This window comes from Tupaia chinensis, unplaced genomic scaffold (assembly GCF_000334495.1).
Source record: "Tupaia chinensis unplaced genomic scaffold, TupChi_1.0 Scaffold000182_1, whole genome shotgun sequence".
Lineage (NCBI taxonomy): Eukaryota > Metazoa > Chordata > Mammalia > Scandentia > Tupaiidae > Tupaia > Tupaia belangeri.
In genome coordinates this window covers 10999-26833 of record NW_006159657.1, presented here as the reverse complement: position 1 = coordinate 26833, position 15835 = coordinate 10999, and the positions used below count along the sequence as shown (strand labels likewise).

The following is a 15835-nucleotide window of genomic DNA, read 5'->3' as shown; positions in this document are numbered from 1 at the left end:
GCAGACCCAGAAGGGCAGTCTCCAAACACTTTTTTCTCTATTAGTGACAAATACATACAGGGCCTATCTTATTTTCACCTCCCAGCCCAAAAGGAGAGGAAAAAAAGTCACAAAAGGGAATTTTCGTGTGTTGGTTTTTTAGTGTTTTACCATGTGCACGTAAGGTCAGTTAACTATGTCAGCTAAGCTTGGATTTCTCCTTTTCCACAGGTCATGGTCTTGTCATGCACAAGCAGTGCTGAAGATTATAAATTACAGAGATGACGAGAAGTCGTTCAGCCGGCGCATTAGTCACTTGTTCTTCCATAAAGAAAATGATTGGGGATTTTCCAATTTTATGGCCTGGAGTGTAAGTCACCAAGTGCTTGGTCGGAATAACAGCCCATTCCCGAGGTTCTTGTACTCTCAGCTCCTCATTTTAGGAGCACGTTTTCGTGTTGTAAGGTGTTTATAGAAATGTGTTTCTTCCAGTTCCCTAGCTTAGGTTTACAGCAGTCATCTGGATTCTAGTCAGACACTTGCAGGTAGTTTCTGAGGGATCCCGTCTCCCCAGCCACAGTGCCAGGCGGTGTTGGGTAACTCCGTTATCTCCTGAGTCAGTTCAGTCTGGCTCCTTCTGCAGATGTAGTGACTCTGGCTCTCTTCGGCTCTTCCTGCCTCATCGCTCGAAGTTGCTCCATATTGCGGGTGTTACTCCCGAGCCTGAGTTCTCTGGAACTTCCTGACTGTGTCTCAGCCTTGATCCCACAGACACCCCAGTTGCCTCCTAGAGGGGCCACATTTGCAGTTTTTCTTCAGAGACAGCCATTTGAAAAACAAATCGAACATTCCCAAGTTAGGAGCACAATTGGGGTGCTTACATAAGTAATAGCAGCCCTCCTTCTTATTCAAGGTCTACCTCACTTTTCCTGGTTTTAGTTACTTGTGGTCAACCACAGTCCCAACATAGGTGAGTAGAGTACAGTAGGGTGTTTCACGGGGGAGAGACCATACGGCTTTATTACAGTGTACTGTGAGAACCGCTGTACTGTATGGTGAGCCACTGCTAATGCTTTACTGTGCCTGCTTTACAGATTGAACTATCACAGGTATATATGTATTGGACAGAGAAAACATAGTATATATTGTGGAGGGTTCAGGACTACCCCCAGTTTCAGGGATGCACTGGGGGTCTTGGAATGTACCCCCCACAAATGGGGGCTGCTGCTAGTAAAACATTGTAGTTTATTAAGGACAGAGTACTAGAGTAGCTGTCTCTTGGGAATAAAGTGTATTATGCAAGTTGGATAGTTTTTTTTTTTTTTTTTTTTTTAAATAGGAAGTGACTGATCCCGAGAAAGGATTTATAGATGACGACAAAGTCACTTTTGAAGTCTTCGTGCAGGCAGATGCTCCCCATGGAGTTGCGTAAGTTTTCTGTAACTGGGTGCTCGCTAAAATGTGTCTGCATTAGCATCTATTCACCAGCTGCATACATTCAGCAATTGAGCACCCTCTGTGCTCGCTCCTCAGTGTATAGATTTGTACACCTGCTTTGCATTTACTCATTGACCATAGTTTCAAGCAGCGTTTATATACTCTCCACTGGGCGCTAGGAGTAGAGTTACAGTAAGTAAGACAGCTATGGTTTTCTGTTCTGTTCTTTTCTTTCTTTTTTCATTTGGAGAGGTTTTTCGCTGTAGGGCATGTGCACTCACCAGAAGGACAGAGAAACAGAAAGTGGGAAATCGCCCCCTAAGGGGAGATGGCCACGCTGCAATCCCTTCTCCATTCTCATCTCGGGATCTTGGGCATGTACGCACATGTGCCTGGCGTGAGTTTAAGCCATCGGGTCTGGGATTTGAACTGCAGTCGACTACATGGGAGTCCAGCAATGTAGCCATTACGTCAACTGCTGGTCCCAGTTTTCTGTTCTTAATATGCATACTGGTCCAATGTTCATGGGTGCTGGCCTTGGTGAATAACACAGTGTTGTGGACTGTCTGCAGTCATGGGCTTCCGGGTCACTTGATTGCTGGAGTTGACTTTGCCCCTGTCCACACACTTGGGTGAGAGAAAAATTGGTGTCCTTTGGTTAAAGCCCTCTGATGAGGCCTCCTGGCCTTGGTTTCCATAGCAGCCAGGGCCTGGTGGCAAGGGCTGCATGGCCCTCATGTTTGTCAGGGTGGTGGGTAAGTGGTGATGTACATAGCAGTGAGAAGTCAACTGCCGTGGCCTCGGGTCCAACCACTGCACTCACTTCACAGGAGCAAGGGAGTGCCCTGTGCTGCTCACCCTCAGCTTTGGACTTGTCTTTCAGGTGGGATTCCAAGAAGCACACGGGCTATGTCGGCTTGAAGAATCAGGGGGCTACTTGTTACATGAACAGCCTGCTACAAACTTTGTTCTTCACAAACCAGCTCCGAAAGGTAAATGGACAGTGCCTCTCACCCTCAACCTTTTACCCACATTTTCTTAAAGGTTTACACGGGGACGAGCAAAGTCTTCAGCCAACATTTGGGCATGGCCTCCCTGTGCCACGGGGCACTGTCTCCACACAGCCTTGCTTTTTGTTGCCTGTGTTTATTTCCTACTGCTTGGACCCTTACTTCGGGCTAACTTGGGAAATCCAAAACTTACCTGTGGCAAACATAATTGTACAGCTTCACTTCAATTATGCTGGAGACGAATATAAAATATAACAGTTCAAAAAAGATAAGAAAACAGCTTCTGTAAAGTTGCCTTCACAAGGGCTGAGTTGAAAATTGCTGGCTATGAAGTCTAATTTTCACCTCTTGTAACTTACTATTCTTTCTTTCTTTCTTTCTTTGGAGAAGTTTTTGCTATAGGGTGTGTGCACTCTCCAGAAAGACAAGAGAGAGACAGAAAGCAAGAAATTACCCCCTAGAGGGGATGGCCATGCCGCAATCCCTTTTCCTCTCAGGATCTTGGGTACACATGCACACACGCCCGTTCAGCAACATAGCCATTACACCAGTGGCTAGTCCCATAACTTACGTTCTTAAGAGTACTAATAAAGAGAGGCCAGCTCTGTGGTCTAGCGGTTAAGGCAGCTGGATCCCTTATGGGTTTGAATCCCAGCCCCAGCAACTTAAAAAAACATGCCAGGTACATGAGCGTGCATGCCAAAAATCTTTACAGGGTGGAGAAATGGAAGAAAAAGGATTGCAACATGATCGGGCCCCACTGGGCAGGCAGTGCTTCTCCCTCTCCCCCACCCTGCCCTTCCAGCAAACGCACATGCCCTCTGGCCCATAAAAAGGGGGTGGTGGGAAGAATATTAATCAAAAGACTAGACATTGAATCTATTGTAGGATCGAGTAATTTCTGTGTTGAGGATTTCCTTTGTGAAACTATGGGTGACACGTACTTTAGGTTGTTTTGTGGGGACCCTGGACTGGGTTATGTCTTTCATATTTATATTGGTCTTTTAGTCAGATTTCCGTGGCAGTATATTATGGTGGTATCTGAATGTAGGCAATTTTAGTAGCATTTACATTTTCATCAAATTTTTTGTTTACAGGTATTGGTAAGTTAAAAATTGTTTCACGAAGTGTGAAATAAAAATAATTTTACTGTAGGTAGTGAGTTGTAGGTAATAAAAAAATTCCTTTGGCTTGCTTGTGTTTCTAGATCATCTCTAAAGATATTCCTAAATTTTTAAGTCGAGGATTTGAGGGCATAGTGAAAAGTTCTAGCAGTTATCTTAGCTATCGTGATATTAGAAAGGATACTTTCACATAAAATAAAATTCTTACTATTTCTAAATTCTTTTAGGCTGTGTACATGATGCCAACAGAGGGCGATGATTCTTCTAAAAGTGTCCCTTTAGCATTACAAAGAGTGTTCTATGAATTACAGCACAGTGATAAGCCTGTAGGAACAAAAAAACTAACCAAGTCGTTTGGGTATGTATTCAAGGTCTTCCTTTCCCCTTCTGCCTTCTTTTTAAAGAGTGAATGAGTGGAGAACAGAAGATTTAGTAGAGCATAGTGTAGGTATTTCATTGTCAGTGCTTTTATCATCACATTTTACTTCTTCACCTTTGGAAATAGTCTTTGTGTTAGAATTTCCCTTGAGAAATAATTTGTCAGTTAAGAGTCTAATTTTTAATGTATTGCTTCCAAATGTATGGTTGTTAATTTTGGCTTCCACTGCCCCTGGCAGTAAGACTAGAGTTTTTTAAAAAGTGAACATTTTGCTATCCATTGATAAAATTAAGCTGCCTTTGAATTCTTCTAGTTACCCAAGATAATTTTCACCTAAAGTGAATTCAAGAATAATGGGTTATTATTTAATAATTTAGTTCTGAAATCTAAGTTGCCTCTTAATTTGCTCATTTTGAAATTTGAAAGGGTTAAATGCAGATGTTTATTTTATCTTTGCAAGGTGGGAAACTTTAGATAGCTTCATGCAACATGATGTTCAAGAACTATGTCGAGTGGTAAGTTTCGAGCAATAATCATACGATTCTTACATTATTACGAGCCCATGTCAGATGCAATTGTCAGTAAAATCTCAGACCTAGTTCAGTTAATGCCCATCCTTGTTTAGGACCAAACCTAGGCTAGAAAGAAAAGGCAGAGTCTACCTAATGTTGAGAGCTGGAAAGAATTATTTGAGTAGTTGTTTGAAGGCAAAGTGTTAGGGGGAAGCTTGAGTTTAGATAGTAGAAGTAGCAGACTTTACTTTGTTCAATTGGCATCTATATACCCAAGTTATTGATGGAAGAACCAACAGATTGGCTTAGTTATAGTCCCGTTCCTGCTCTGACATCCTGACCTCTGTGTGTTAGTGATTCTCCCCGAAACTGTCACTAGTCAGTAGCCAATTCTCACCCTTCCAGTCATGATGAAACACACACACACACACACACACACATGAAATGGCCGTTCAAGGTGATTGGCTGGGCAAGGTGTGTTTTCTTTTTTGCAGCACTAGCTGGATTGAATCCAGTTCATTAAATATCCATGGACAAACCAGTCAATCCTGTTGACAGGCTCAACCTCATTAATCTCTTGGTGTGGACCATTACGAGTTAAGTTTAGTGATCAATTTACATGCTTTTCCACAGAGGTAAAATGAATATAAAAAATGCTTCTAAAGGCACTACAGATTACTAATTCATCCCAAAGGCTGTATAAAAGGTTAACCTCAACTGTTGCATGTAGATATTTTTGTAAAAATCCAACCAAGAAAGAAGATTTTGTATGTTTTTGATAATTGCATGCCAAAGGTCATAATGTTTTTATAGTCTAGAATGTCTTTGACCATTGACATTTTTTAGTCGAGTATCAAATTACTGCGTATTACTTAGGCATAAACACTTTTTTTAAGCCAGTGCTTTCTCTTTCAGTTGCTCGATAATGTGGAAAACAAGATGAAAGGCACGTGTGTAGAAGGCACCATACCTAAATTATTCAGAGGCAAAATGGTGGTATGTGATGACTGGTTTCAAAGGATGCTTTAAAAAGATTTTTAAATACCAAGTTTTTGGACTGTTAATACCTAAGTCATCCTGTTTTCCTTTTCACAGTCATATATCCAGTGTAAAGAAGTAGACTATCGCTCTGATAGAAGAGAAGATTATTATGATATCCAGCTAAGCATAAAAGGAAAGAAAAATAGTAAGTTCCATGTACACATGGATGTCTTTTGCTTAATATTCACGAAACATGCCCTTGTTGCAGGTAGCATTGCCTTGATCATTGTCAGTGCTCTGTAGTATTACATTTCAGAAACATGCCATGGTTTTCTTTCTTACGGGGAGGGAGCCATCATTTTTTTGATACTTAGGTGGATTTCGCTATGAGGCTGTGAAATTCCCCAGCCATTCTTGTGCCTGTTGCATTTACAGGGAGTGGCATCGATGACACATAGATAGGGCAGGATGTGTCAGCTTGATTGGCAAAGCTGGCTGGGTTAGTAATCTCACAGCAACATGTTTCTCACACACACACACACACACACACACACACACACACACCCGCTGTGCGTGAGAGCTGCAGCTCTGCACACCAGAGCTGTCCGTCATCAGAGACGTTGAAGACTGCGGTGGGAGTTGTGCTATCCTGTTCTACCCTGTATTTCCTTCAGGATCCGTGAGGTTGTTGCATTTTGAAATCCTTCTTGGAAATTTGGACATCTTTTGTAAAATTTTTGTGTTGGCTTCTTAGTTATTTTCTGAATTGATTTTAGAAATTCTTTTGGAGAGATTTTTAAAATAAGGGGGGAACCCTTTCTATTCACCTGCATATTTACAGTGTCTGGTACTCTTCATATCCTTGTGTAGGTCTGGGTTCCATCTGGCATTAACGTTCCTTATTGCCATCATTGCAGGCTGCTGAGATGGGCTCTCTCAACTGTAGCTTGTCTGAAAAAGCCTTTATTCCATGTCTGTTTATAAAAGACATTTTTGCTGAGTGTACACTTCCAGAGTGACAGTTTTTTCTTACGGCATATTGAAGATATTCCACTGTTTTCCTGCTTGCATTGTTTCTGAGAAGTGTGCTACTTGCTGTCCTGCTTGCTCCTGTTGCGGTGTGTGTTGAGTGTTACTCTGTCCCGCCACCCCCAGCAGCTGCTTTTGGGATCCTCCTTTATCACTGACTTCAAGCTGTCTGGTTGTCTGGTTGGGGCTGTGATGAGCTCTATGTTCGTTTTCTTCGTGTTTCTCCTGCACAATATTTGCTGACCTCCCAGGATCCCTGGGGGCTTACAATTTTCATCAAATCCATGAAATGTTTGGCCATTCTTCACACATGTGGTGCCCCCTACTCTCAGTGGCTGCCAAAGTCGCCCTGTAGCTTCCAGATCTCCTGGTGCCCGTTTGTCCTTGTGTCATGTTGCAGTTTTTGTTGCCTTGTCTTTGCCTTCACTGATCTTCAGCGGTGCCCCATTTGCTGGTCATCTTGTCCATGCTTTTTTAAATTCCAGGCATTTTGTTTTTCATTTTCAGAGGTCTGATTTGGGTATTTTTATCAACATTCCGTCTCTCTTGATATATTCTTGTTCTCTTCTGCCTTCTTGAATGTATAGAATACAGTTCTTAGTAACACGCATTCTTGTCTAATTTTGCCATCTAGAGCTATTCTGTTGCATGGCTTGCATTTTCCAGCTCTGCATGCTTGGTCTTACAGGATGGCAGGCATTGTGGGTTTCATCTTGTTGGATGTTAACCTTTGTTCTGGGGCACAGATAAGTTACTTGGAAATAGTTTGGTTGTTTAGAGGATTGTTTTAAAGCTTTATTAGGTGGTCGCACAGTGGGTTTTAGTTCAGGGTTAATTCGTCTTACTGCATTTCTGAGTTGTCACTGAGAACTACCATGTTTCAGAGGTCTTTTGCTCTGGCTGATGGGACCCAGACTCTTGCTATCCCTACATGAGCTCTGAGGATTACTCTCCCTAATTCCATCCTTCTGTAGTTCTTTCCTTGGCCCCAGTTAACTTCTTCACCCTCGTTCAGCAAGATCAGCACTTTTATTGGTAAGTCAGACAGAACCTTGTGCGGATCTCCAGGCCACGCTCTTTGTACCTCTACGATTCTAGTTGGCTCAGGCTCCTCAGATTCTTACTTCTGTCTCTGGCACAGACAGACACTGGCCTGTCAGTATTTCCTTCCTGCACCACCGCCTGATCCCTCCATTCAGTGAGTTGGGCCTAGCCCTGCTGGTGGGAAGAATACAGCAGTTGTGTGCAGTACGCCCCGTTGTGCTCTTCCATCCTGACCGGAGCAGAGGAATTCTCCCACCATGGATGCAAGGTCAGGTGGGATTGCTGTCACCCTCCACTGGTGGCTTGGCTTCGTGCACTTTTTTACCTTTTTTTTTTTTTTTCTTAAGAGAGATTTTTGCTATAGGATGTCACCAGAGAGAAAGACAGAAAGTGAGAAACCACCCCCCAGGGGCAATAGCCATACCACAATCCGTTCTCCAGTCTCCTCTTGGAATTTGGGGCAAGCATGCACACACACCAGTGTGAGTTTAAACCCCTGGGGTCCAGGACTCAGACTGCTGTCAGTCATGAGGGAGTCCAGCGATGCAACCATTACATCGTTTTCTTTTTTTTTTTTTTTTTTTTTTCAAAAAAAAATAATGCCAGAGGGCACACATATTTACTAGAGAAAGACACAGAGAAAGCACCCCTCTGAGGGGACAGTCAAGCCACAGTCCCTCTCTACACTCCTTGGGATTTTGGACACACATGCCTAGTGTGTTTCTTAAGCCACTAGGTCTGGGACTCGAATTGCTCTGTAGAATCTAGCCGCCTTAACCACCATGCCACTGTCTGGCCCTGTGCCTTCTTCATGTTGCCATGTATTCAACAGAACTTCTTAATTTTGTTTTTTATATTCTAAAATGCTTGTTATCTGTTTTCATTTGATCTTTTCTTTTATCTGTACTCCACCTGGAACAGGTGTGTGTGTGCTGGGGGTAGGATATCAGGGCTGCCACATGTGGGTCAGAAGGTGACCCCCCCAGTGTTCCTTATCACTCCGTCCCCAGCCAGCTCTTCTTGCCTGTGCACATCTGTTTCTAGGCCCCTGGTTGATCAGACTTTCTTCCTGATTGTGGCTTCATAAATGACTGTTTTGATCAAAATGAAGTTAAGCCTAGCTACAGCCGCACATGTTGGCTTAGGTCGCTCCTGGGCCCACCTACCTCAACAGCTCTGCAGGGTAGAGCACTGTTGTCCCACCCACTCGGGAGCCTACGGCAGGAGATCCGCAACATTGCAAGACCCTGTCTTACAAACAGAATGGAAACCTTGACTCTTCCTTTAATGTTCTTAAGACATTTATCTGTCCTTTGAGTTGAGTAGTGAGGATGGTGACAGCTCTTAACTCCAGCCTTCACTAGACGCTAAGCTTTGCTGTTCATAGCTCCAGTTACTACATCCTCTTCTCTGGTGTTCCTAAATACGTTCATGGAAACACTTTACACCCGGCTTGACTGTATTGTAATTGAAGCTTCAGTGATCACTTTGGTTGACTTTTTCCTCTCTGTCTTTTTAAAGTATTCGAATCATTTGTGGATTATGTGGCAGTAGAACAACTTGATGGTGACAATAAATACGACGCCGGGGAGCATGGCTTGCAGGTAATTTGGATGTTCATCCTGGTATCCTTTTGTGGCTTTCCCCCTCTATTTTCATTTTTCACTTAATTGCTCATTAAAAATTTACTTGAGGGGGCCGGCAGGTGGCAGGGTGGTTAAGGGTACTGAACTTCCACATGGCCGACTGCAGTCAAGTCCCAGGCCTGGCAATTTGCCTTCTCACTTTCTCTCTCTTCATTCTGTCCTTCTCTGGTCATATTAAAATAAAAAAACTAAATAAAGTTAAATAAAATAATTCCTTAAATAAATTTACTTGGACCTTTGCGTGTGTTTCTGGTATTTAGAATATAAAAAGATTTTGTTTCTTATAGAATTAGTGGGTAGTTTAAGGGAGGGTGCAAGAGGCTGGAGAGAGCCGTCCCCTAACAGGTTGGAGCTTTTGCCATGGTATGTCGGACGTTTCCTTACTTGTCTTTTATCTTATTCTTCACCTCCTACTGTCAGAGATGTTCCTCAACCTCTCCTGGTTGTCAATGCAGTTTCCTAGTTCTTGTGTTCTGGTTGTGGTGGTGGGTTTGCGCTTTTTTTTTTTTTTTTTTAATGAGTGTTCTTTCGGATTATAGCATAGCTTTTAGAATGACAAGTATGTCCTCAAAATACAGGAGCATTGCGAACACAGGCAGTCCACACTCAGGTAGGCGGCATGGACTCGGGCCAGAGCTGCAGCCTGCTGGGTGGGTGGTCTGTTGGAGCTGCAGTGTCTCCATGCAGTGAGCCCCCGCGTGTTTTGTAGCTTCATAACCCGGACTCACCGGCTTTACTAATGTACATTGGGTCGTCTGAAAAGTCATGATGCATTTTTGCATAGAAAAACATAGAAAAATACGTCATGACTTTTCCGACAACCCCACAGTAAAAATGTTCAGACCCGTCTGTGCTTTCCAAGCCTGCCAGTTCCTGGCGTATTAGGTTGTGAATGTACCTGGTTCGCATGGCCCACAGGCCTGCTGTTCTCCTGCTAGGTCAGATCACTCAGGACACTGAACTGGATCTGAATGTCACTTTGCAAACATTAATTAGAACTTTGTCAACAGTGTGTACTTATAAAACAATTTTAGCCAACTGACAAGAATTGTTCTTATCCACACTGGATATTTTGGTATGTGGGTGAGCAAATCATCTATTTTAGAGTCATAGCCTCAACGAACAGTGATGGAAAGACTGAATGCTTTTCTCTTCGAGATATTTTAAAAACTTGCCATTCTTTTTTGAGTGGCTATTTGCTATAGGGCGCCTGCACTCGCCAGACAGACAGAGAGACGGAAAGTGAGAAATCACCCCCCAGGGGGGATGACCACGCCACAGTCCCTTCTCCTTCATTCTCCTTTTGGGATCTTGGGCACGCACGCACGCGCGCCTGGTGTGAGTTTAAGCCGCTGGGTCTGGGACGCCAACTGTGGTTGGTTACACGAGAGTCCAGTGACAGCCATCATGCCAACTGCTGGTCCCAAAACATGCTATTCTTTAGTGTGGAGCAGGTTGTCCCAAAACATGCTATTCTTTAGTGTGGAGCAGGTTCCTGGCTTTTTGTTTATACTTCTAGAGACACCCTGCCTTAGATGTGCTAATGCACGCCAAGAATATCGCCAGATAGGTGTGTCTTGGCAGCCTCCACTCCCCAGGGCCTCCTCCCAGACGTTAAAGTGTGATTTACAGCCAACAAGAGGTCTGAGTTGTAAACACAGCTGTGAACCAGACCTGCCACAAAGGCCATGCGTGGCACGCTAGCACAGATACGGGCAAGGAACTAGAGGGCTAGAGAGGGCATCTTGTAGCACCGACCCTGGCAGTCACTGTGGACAGGCCTGTTTTACCAAAGGGCCTTGCTGATGGACTTGGAGCACTTTCTAAAAAGTCGGTCTGGACAGTAAGCCCTGGGTGAGTCCTCCCTCAGCCCCCACCTCCCCCAGTGCATGAGGTCTTACGTGAATATTGTAAAAGAGCCCAGGGAGCAGAGGCTTTTCTTTTATCATCCATCTACTGGAAACTTCACTGGTAGTTGTTCTGTTCCAGGGTTCTATAAGCATAGCTACAGTTTTCTGCTTCTCCACGTAGTGATTTCTCCGTGGGTCCCCATGTTTTTCATAATGTTGAGTGACTATGATACAGTAGCAAATGGCTGTCTCAGTCTATATAGCTGTCCCTATGTTGTTGGACACAGGTTTAGGACATAATTCAACATAAGAGAGATTATCTCACATGTCAGTGCAGTGTCATGGTTAGAAAGAGCCCTGATACAGACCTAAACAAGATAGTTTAAAGGCATCCTACTTTTTTTTTTTTTTTTTTTTTAAAGGTTTTTGTCTTAGGGCATGTATGCTTATGCTCACCAGGGAGAAAAGAGACAGAAATAGTGAGGGGGAAATGAGAAGTAATCCCCCAGGACAATGACTGCGCTGCAATCCCTTCTCCTCCCGGATTCTTAGGCATGCACACACATGTGCCCAGTGTGAGTTTCAGGCCATCATGTCTAGGACTCGAACAGCGGTCAACTATGTGGGAGACCAGCAATATAACTAGCAAGCCATCTGCTGGCCCCAAAGCATCTTACGTGAGCACTTAAACTTCCTACCTTTGCAGTCCCTGAAAATGCTCTGATCTTGTTAAAATGATGTTGGGCTTTCATTGCTTCACATAATTAGAGGTGGACTAAATCTACATTTCTTTTTTATTATTCAGGAAGCAGAGAAGGGTGTGAAATTCCTCACATTGCCACCAGTGTTACATCTGCAGCTGATGAGATTTATGTACGACCCTCAGACCGACCAGAACATCAAGATCAATGATAGGTAATCCGACTATCGTAGGTAGAGTGGCAGTGCTGGCGTCTGCTGGTGTCCGTCAGGTGCTTGGGCAGGGGCCCAGCTGTGGGCCTTGTTTAGGCTTTGCCTCTTCAGTGTTGTCTGATTTACATAGGTTACCTTCTACCTCCGTGTCCCAGGAGCTGACTGGTATGGGATCATTTGCGGAAGAGATTTTAGAGGTGTCTCTTCCAATCTGATCTCTCCCTCAGGGTAGTGTGGCCACGAGAAGTGAACGGAGTAGGCCGCTTCCATGTGCGGAGGTTGTATTCAGCAGGGTTTCTAACAGGGTTGGTCTTGGCCAGAGGGTAGCTGTTACCACTAACATGGCAGTGCATTTGTTAAGTGGGGTTCTTCAGCATGTCCTCACATGTCAGATGAAGCCGACTTCTGGAATGTGCTCGAGGAGATGCGCAGGTGTGCCCAGCACAGGTGGTTTCCAGGTCCTTTACCGACAGGGTACAAGGTCATTAGCACACAAGCGATCTGATTTGGAGCACAGAATCCTTCCTCTGGTCAGTGCGAGCCCCGGCTGCATACCAGGCAGAGGTGGGTCTGTCACCCTCACCTTTGAGGGAAGTAACCAGGTAGAACACTGGCTCCCAGCTGACTCTGCCGGCCAGTTCTGCCTCACTGAGGAATAGACAGAAACCACCCCAGGGGGTCTCACGGACTGTTAGCCTCCAGACCAGTCCACCTATTGCTACATTGTCAGACCTCCGCCTCGTTTTTTGTTTTTTATTGGGATTGGATTAGATTGTCAACATTTTTAAATATGTGTTTTTATATTTTCCTATTTAATCCGTATTTTTTAAATTATGAGATTTCACATAAATATCCCCATTTTTGGCATCATTTAGGAAATGAGATTTGGCAGCCTGGAGTCAGAATTCCTGAGGGTGACTGAGCTGGGCAGAGTGGTGGCTGCCCTCAGGTGCATCACTTCCCCTTCCTGCCTCAGAAGGCACTCGACTTGGCACCCCTGTCGATGAAATCGATCAAGTAAATAAAATTGTATGAAGCCAATAGTTTCAAACAAGTCAAGTCACTGTGTCTATAGAAGTCAGAGTAGAGAATCTTTTCCTATTAAAGTGTCATTCCTCTCCAAATTTGATTTTTCCATCATTTCTAAAATTGCAGTATATTGCCAGTTATCTAACTAGACCTTTAGAATTGTTGGTGTATTTTAAATTATCCACACCTTAGAAAATTGAGTTTGGGCCAGCCAGTGACATGGCAGGTAGGCAGCTGTATCTCACATGACCGACTACACAGTTCAAGTCCTGGACCTGGTGGCTTGAGAAACATGCCAGGTACACGTACATGTGTGCCCAGAATCCTGAGAGGACAGAAGGGATTGTGGCTTGCCATACCCTGCCCCCTTGGGAGCGATGCTTTCTCACTCCCATCCAGCAAGCACACGTCCGATAGCAAATACTAAGAAAAAGAACATTCTCAATGTAGTGACAGTTGGTGACGTGGTGGTGAAGGTGGATGGATCCCACATGTCTGACTGACGACACACTTTGAGTCCGAGAATTAAAATTTTACACCATGCATTTGTGCTCAGAATCCTGAAAGAGGGAGAAATGGAGGAGAAGGGATTGCGGTATGATCCCCCAGGGAGGTGCTTTCTCAGTCCTCTTGTTCTAGCTATGTCTCTGGTGAGTGCATGCATCCTCTAGCAAGTTAAAAAACAAAACTTCTGTAAAAGAAAATTCATTGTGTATACTTACTACGAGACTGACTGTTGTATAATGTCCTTGGGTTTAAAACTCTGTTAGATATCTCAGTAGGTTTATATTGACATACGAATAATTCATTTGTTATAGTAGGTTGGAGCTACCTTAGAAGTAGTTCAGAGGCTTCCTAAATCAAATTCATACATTTTCCATTAAAGACGAGCCATTAAACTAGAAAAACTTCAGGCAAATAAAATAGAGGAATGCTATATATAAATGAATGTTTAATTTCTTTAAAAATGTTTTTAAATAGGTTTGAATTTCCAGAACAGTTACCACTTGATGAATTCTTGCAAAAAACTGATCCCAAGGACCCTGCAAATTACATCCTTCATGCAGTCTTGGTTCACAGTGGTGATAATCATGGCGGACACTACGTGGTTTACCTCAACCCCAAGGGGGATGGCAAAGTAAGTGCGGGCCTGCCTCCAGCGTGGCTCTCTGTGGGGCGTTGGTGCTGGAGCTGAGCTCGGGCCTTTCTGGTTCCTATGCAAACTGTTAGCTAAGGAGTCCTTCCTGGCCTCTGATTGATCTCGAAGCTCTCTGGCGGCTAAGTGCTCTTTTCCTGTCCATTTAATTGCTGACATTTTAAAGGTAAATAGTAAGTTAATGATTGTACTTTTATTTGTTAGCAGTGAACACTGGCCTTTACAGAACCACTTCCTATCTAATTCAAGGCACTTTTCTGCTTTATGGATACTAATAGCACGGTTATCCACGGCCAGGGTTTGACCAGTAGGTTACCCTGGGCACATTTCATTCTGGGCCCGCTCTTTCTCTGCGGTTTCCTTTTTTGCATGGCTCTCATTACACAGTCTTCTCCATAACCGGGTGGAGTGTAGAGGGTATGATGCCCACTGGGCAGATGAGGGTCTTGGAATCTGCCTGCAAGACCACAGGGCCTGGAGTAACAGAGCAAGGGTCCCACCCACTCCGCTCCTGCCAGCGAGTTTGGTGAAGGATTCCTGTTACACGAAGGCCACCAGGAGCTCTGTTAGCTGTAGCATTTGTTACCATTTAAAGGACTCACTCCAGGATGAAGAGATTAGGATATACGTGTTCATAGAGGCGGGCCTTTTAAAAGCCTGACCCTCACTTGCTGTGTGATAATGTGTCATGGGATAGAGTAAAACATCCTGCTTAACTTTATGATCACATTATAAAGTTTTCACCAATACCAGCTAAATTAGGTATGCTCGGTATGACATTTTACAAGTTCTATGAGGAGCTAGTCGCCTCAGTAGATTGAGCCTAAGTGGAAAGTGGGCTGAGGTGGTTACAGAAATTGCCCACGGGTAAATTCTTGGAATTCGCACAGCGTGTTGAATGAGGAGGACAGAAGCTCTGCCGAGTTCTGCAAGAGGGCTGCCCTCCGTTGCACACCAGCGGCCTAGGTTTGTTGGTACGGGGCTGCCGTGGTGCCGGGCCCTGTCTCTGCTGTCTCTGCTCAAGCTCGTGCTTTCCTTGCAGTGGTGTAAATTCGACGACGACGTGGTGTCCAGGTGCACTAAGGAAGAAGCCATCGAGCACAACTACGGGGGCCATGACGACGACCTGTCTGTGCGACACTGCACCAATGCGTACATGCTGGTGTACATCAGGGAGTCGAAGCTGAGTGAGTACATGCTTCCCGTGAAGCTTTGCCATGTGCTGTACCATGCCCCGACCGCCTTGGCACCTGGCCTGAACGGTGGTGCACACACACTCAGTGTGCATCCCGCCTCGTCCACAGCATCCAGAGCAAGCTTGATGGGACGTGCGGGTTATCATGTGGACCGTGGCACCCCGTCGTCTCACTGTGGTGGATTGTTTGTCAATGATAACCTCGAAGGGGGGCCCTGTGCAGAGGGGAAAGCAGAACTAGCACCAGGTGGGCAAGGATGCCTTTTTCCTACAGGTGAGGTTTTACAAGCTGTCACGGACCACGATATTCCTCAGCAGTTGGTGGAGCGGTTACAGGAAGAGAAGAGGATTGAGGCTCAGAAGCGGAAGGAGCGGCAGGAAGCACATCTCTACATGCAAGTGCAGGTCAGCCCCAGCCTCCTGTGACCCGCAGTAGAGGGGCAGCGGGTGGCCACCCAGAGAGGGACAGCTCCACGCGTCTCTGCCCTGAGCTGCACTGAGCAGCAGGCGGCTTCTGGGCAGCCGGCAGGGACTTCCCAGTGACTGCTCCTG

General features: G+C 44.8%; 1 protein-coding gene across 2 annotated transcripts in view; it reads left to right on the top strand.

The window, feature by feature from the left end:
• The window catches only part of USP7 (ubiquitin specific peptidase 7), a 42519-nt gene that overhangs the window by 15693 nt on the left and 10991 nt on the right, over window positions 1-15835 (top strand). For both annotated transcript variants that reach the window (XM_006146502.3, XM_027771058.1), the window contains exons 4-15: window positions 211-349; window positions 1319-1407; window positions 2300-2408; window positions 3778-3908; window positions 4390-4444; window positions 5357-5437; window positions 5537-5627; window positions 9017-9099; window positions 11797-11906; window positions 13914-14070; window positions 15131-15275; window positions 15558-15688. In XM_006146502.3, the coding sequence (XP_006146564.1) occupies window positions 211-349; window positions 1319-1407; window positions 2300-2408; window positions 3778-3908; window positions 4390-4444; window positions 5357-5437; window positions 5537-5627; window positions 9017-9099; window positions 11797-11906; window positions 13914-14070; window positions 15131-15275; window positions 15558-15688 (1321 nt within the window). The remainder of the gene's footprint in view (window positions 1-210; window positions 350-1318; window positions 1408-2299; window positions 2409-3777; window positions 3909-4389; window positions 4445-5356; window positions 5438-5536; window positions 5628-9016; window positions 9100-11796; window positions 11907-13913; window positions 14071-15130; window positions 15276-15557; window positions 15689-15835) is intronic.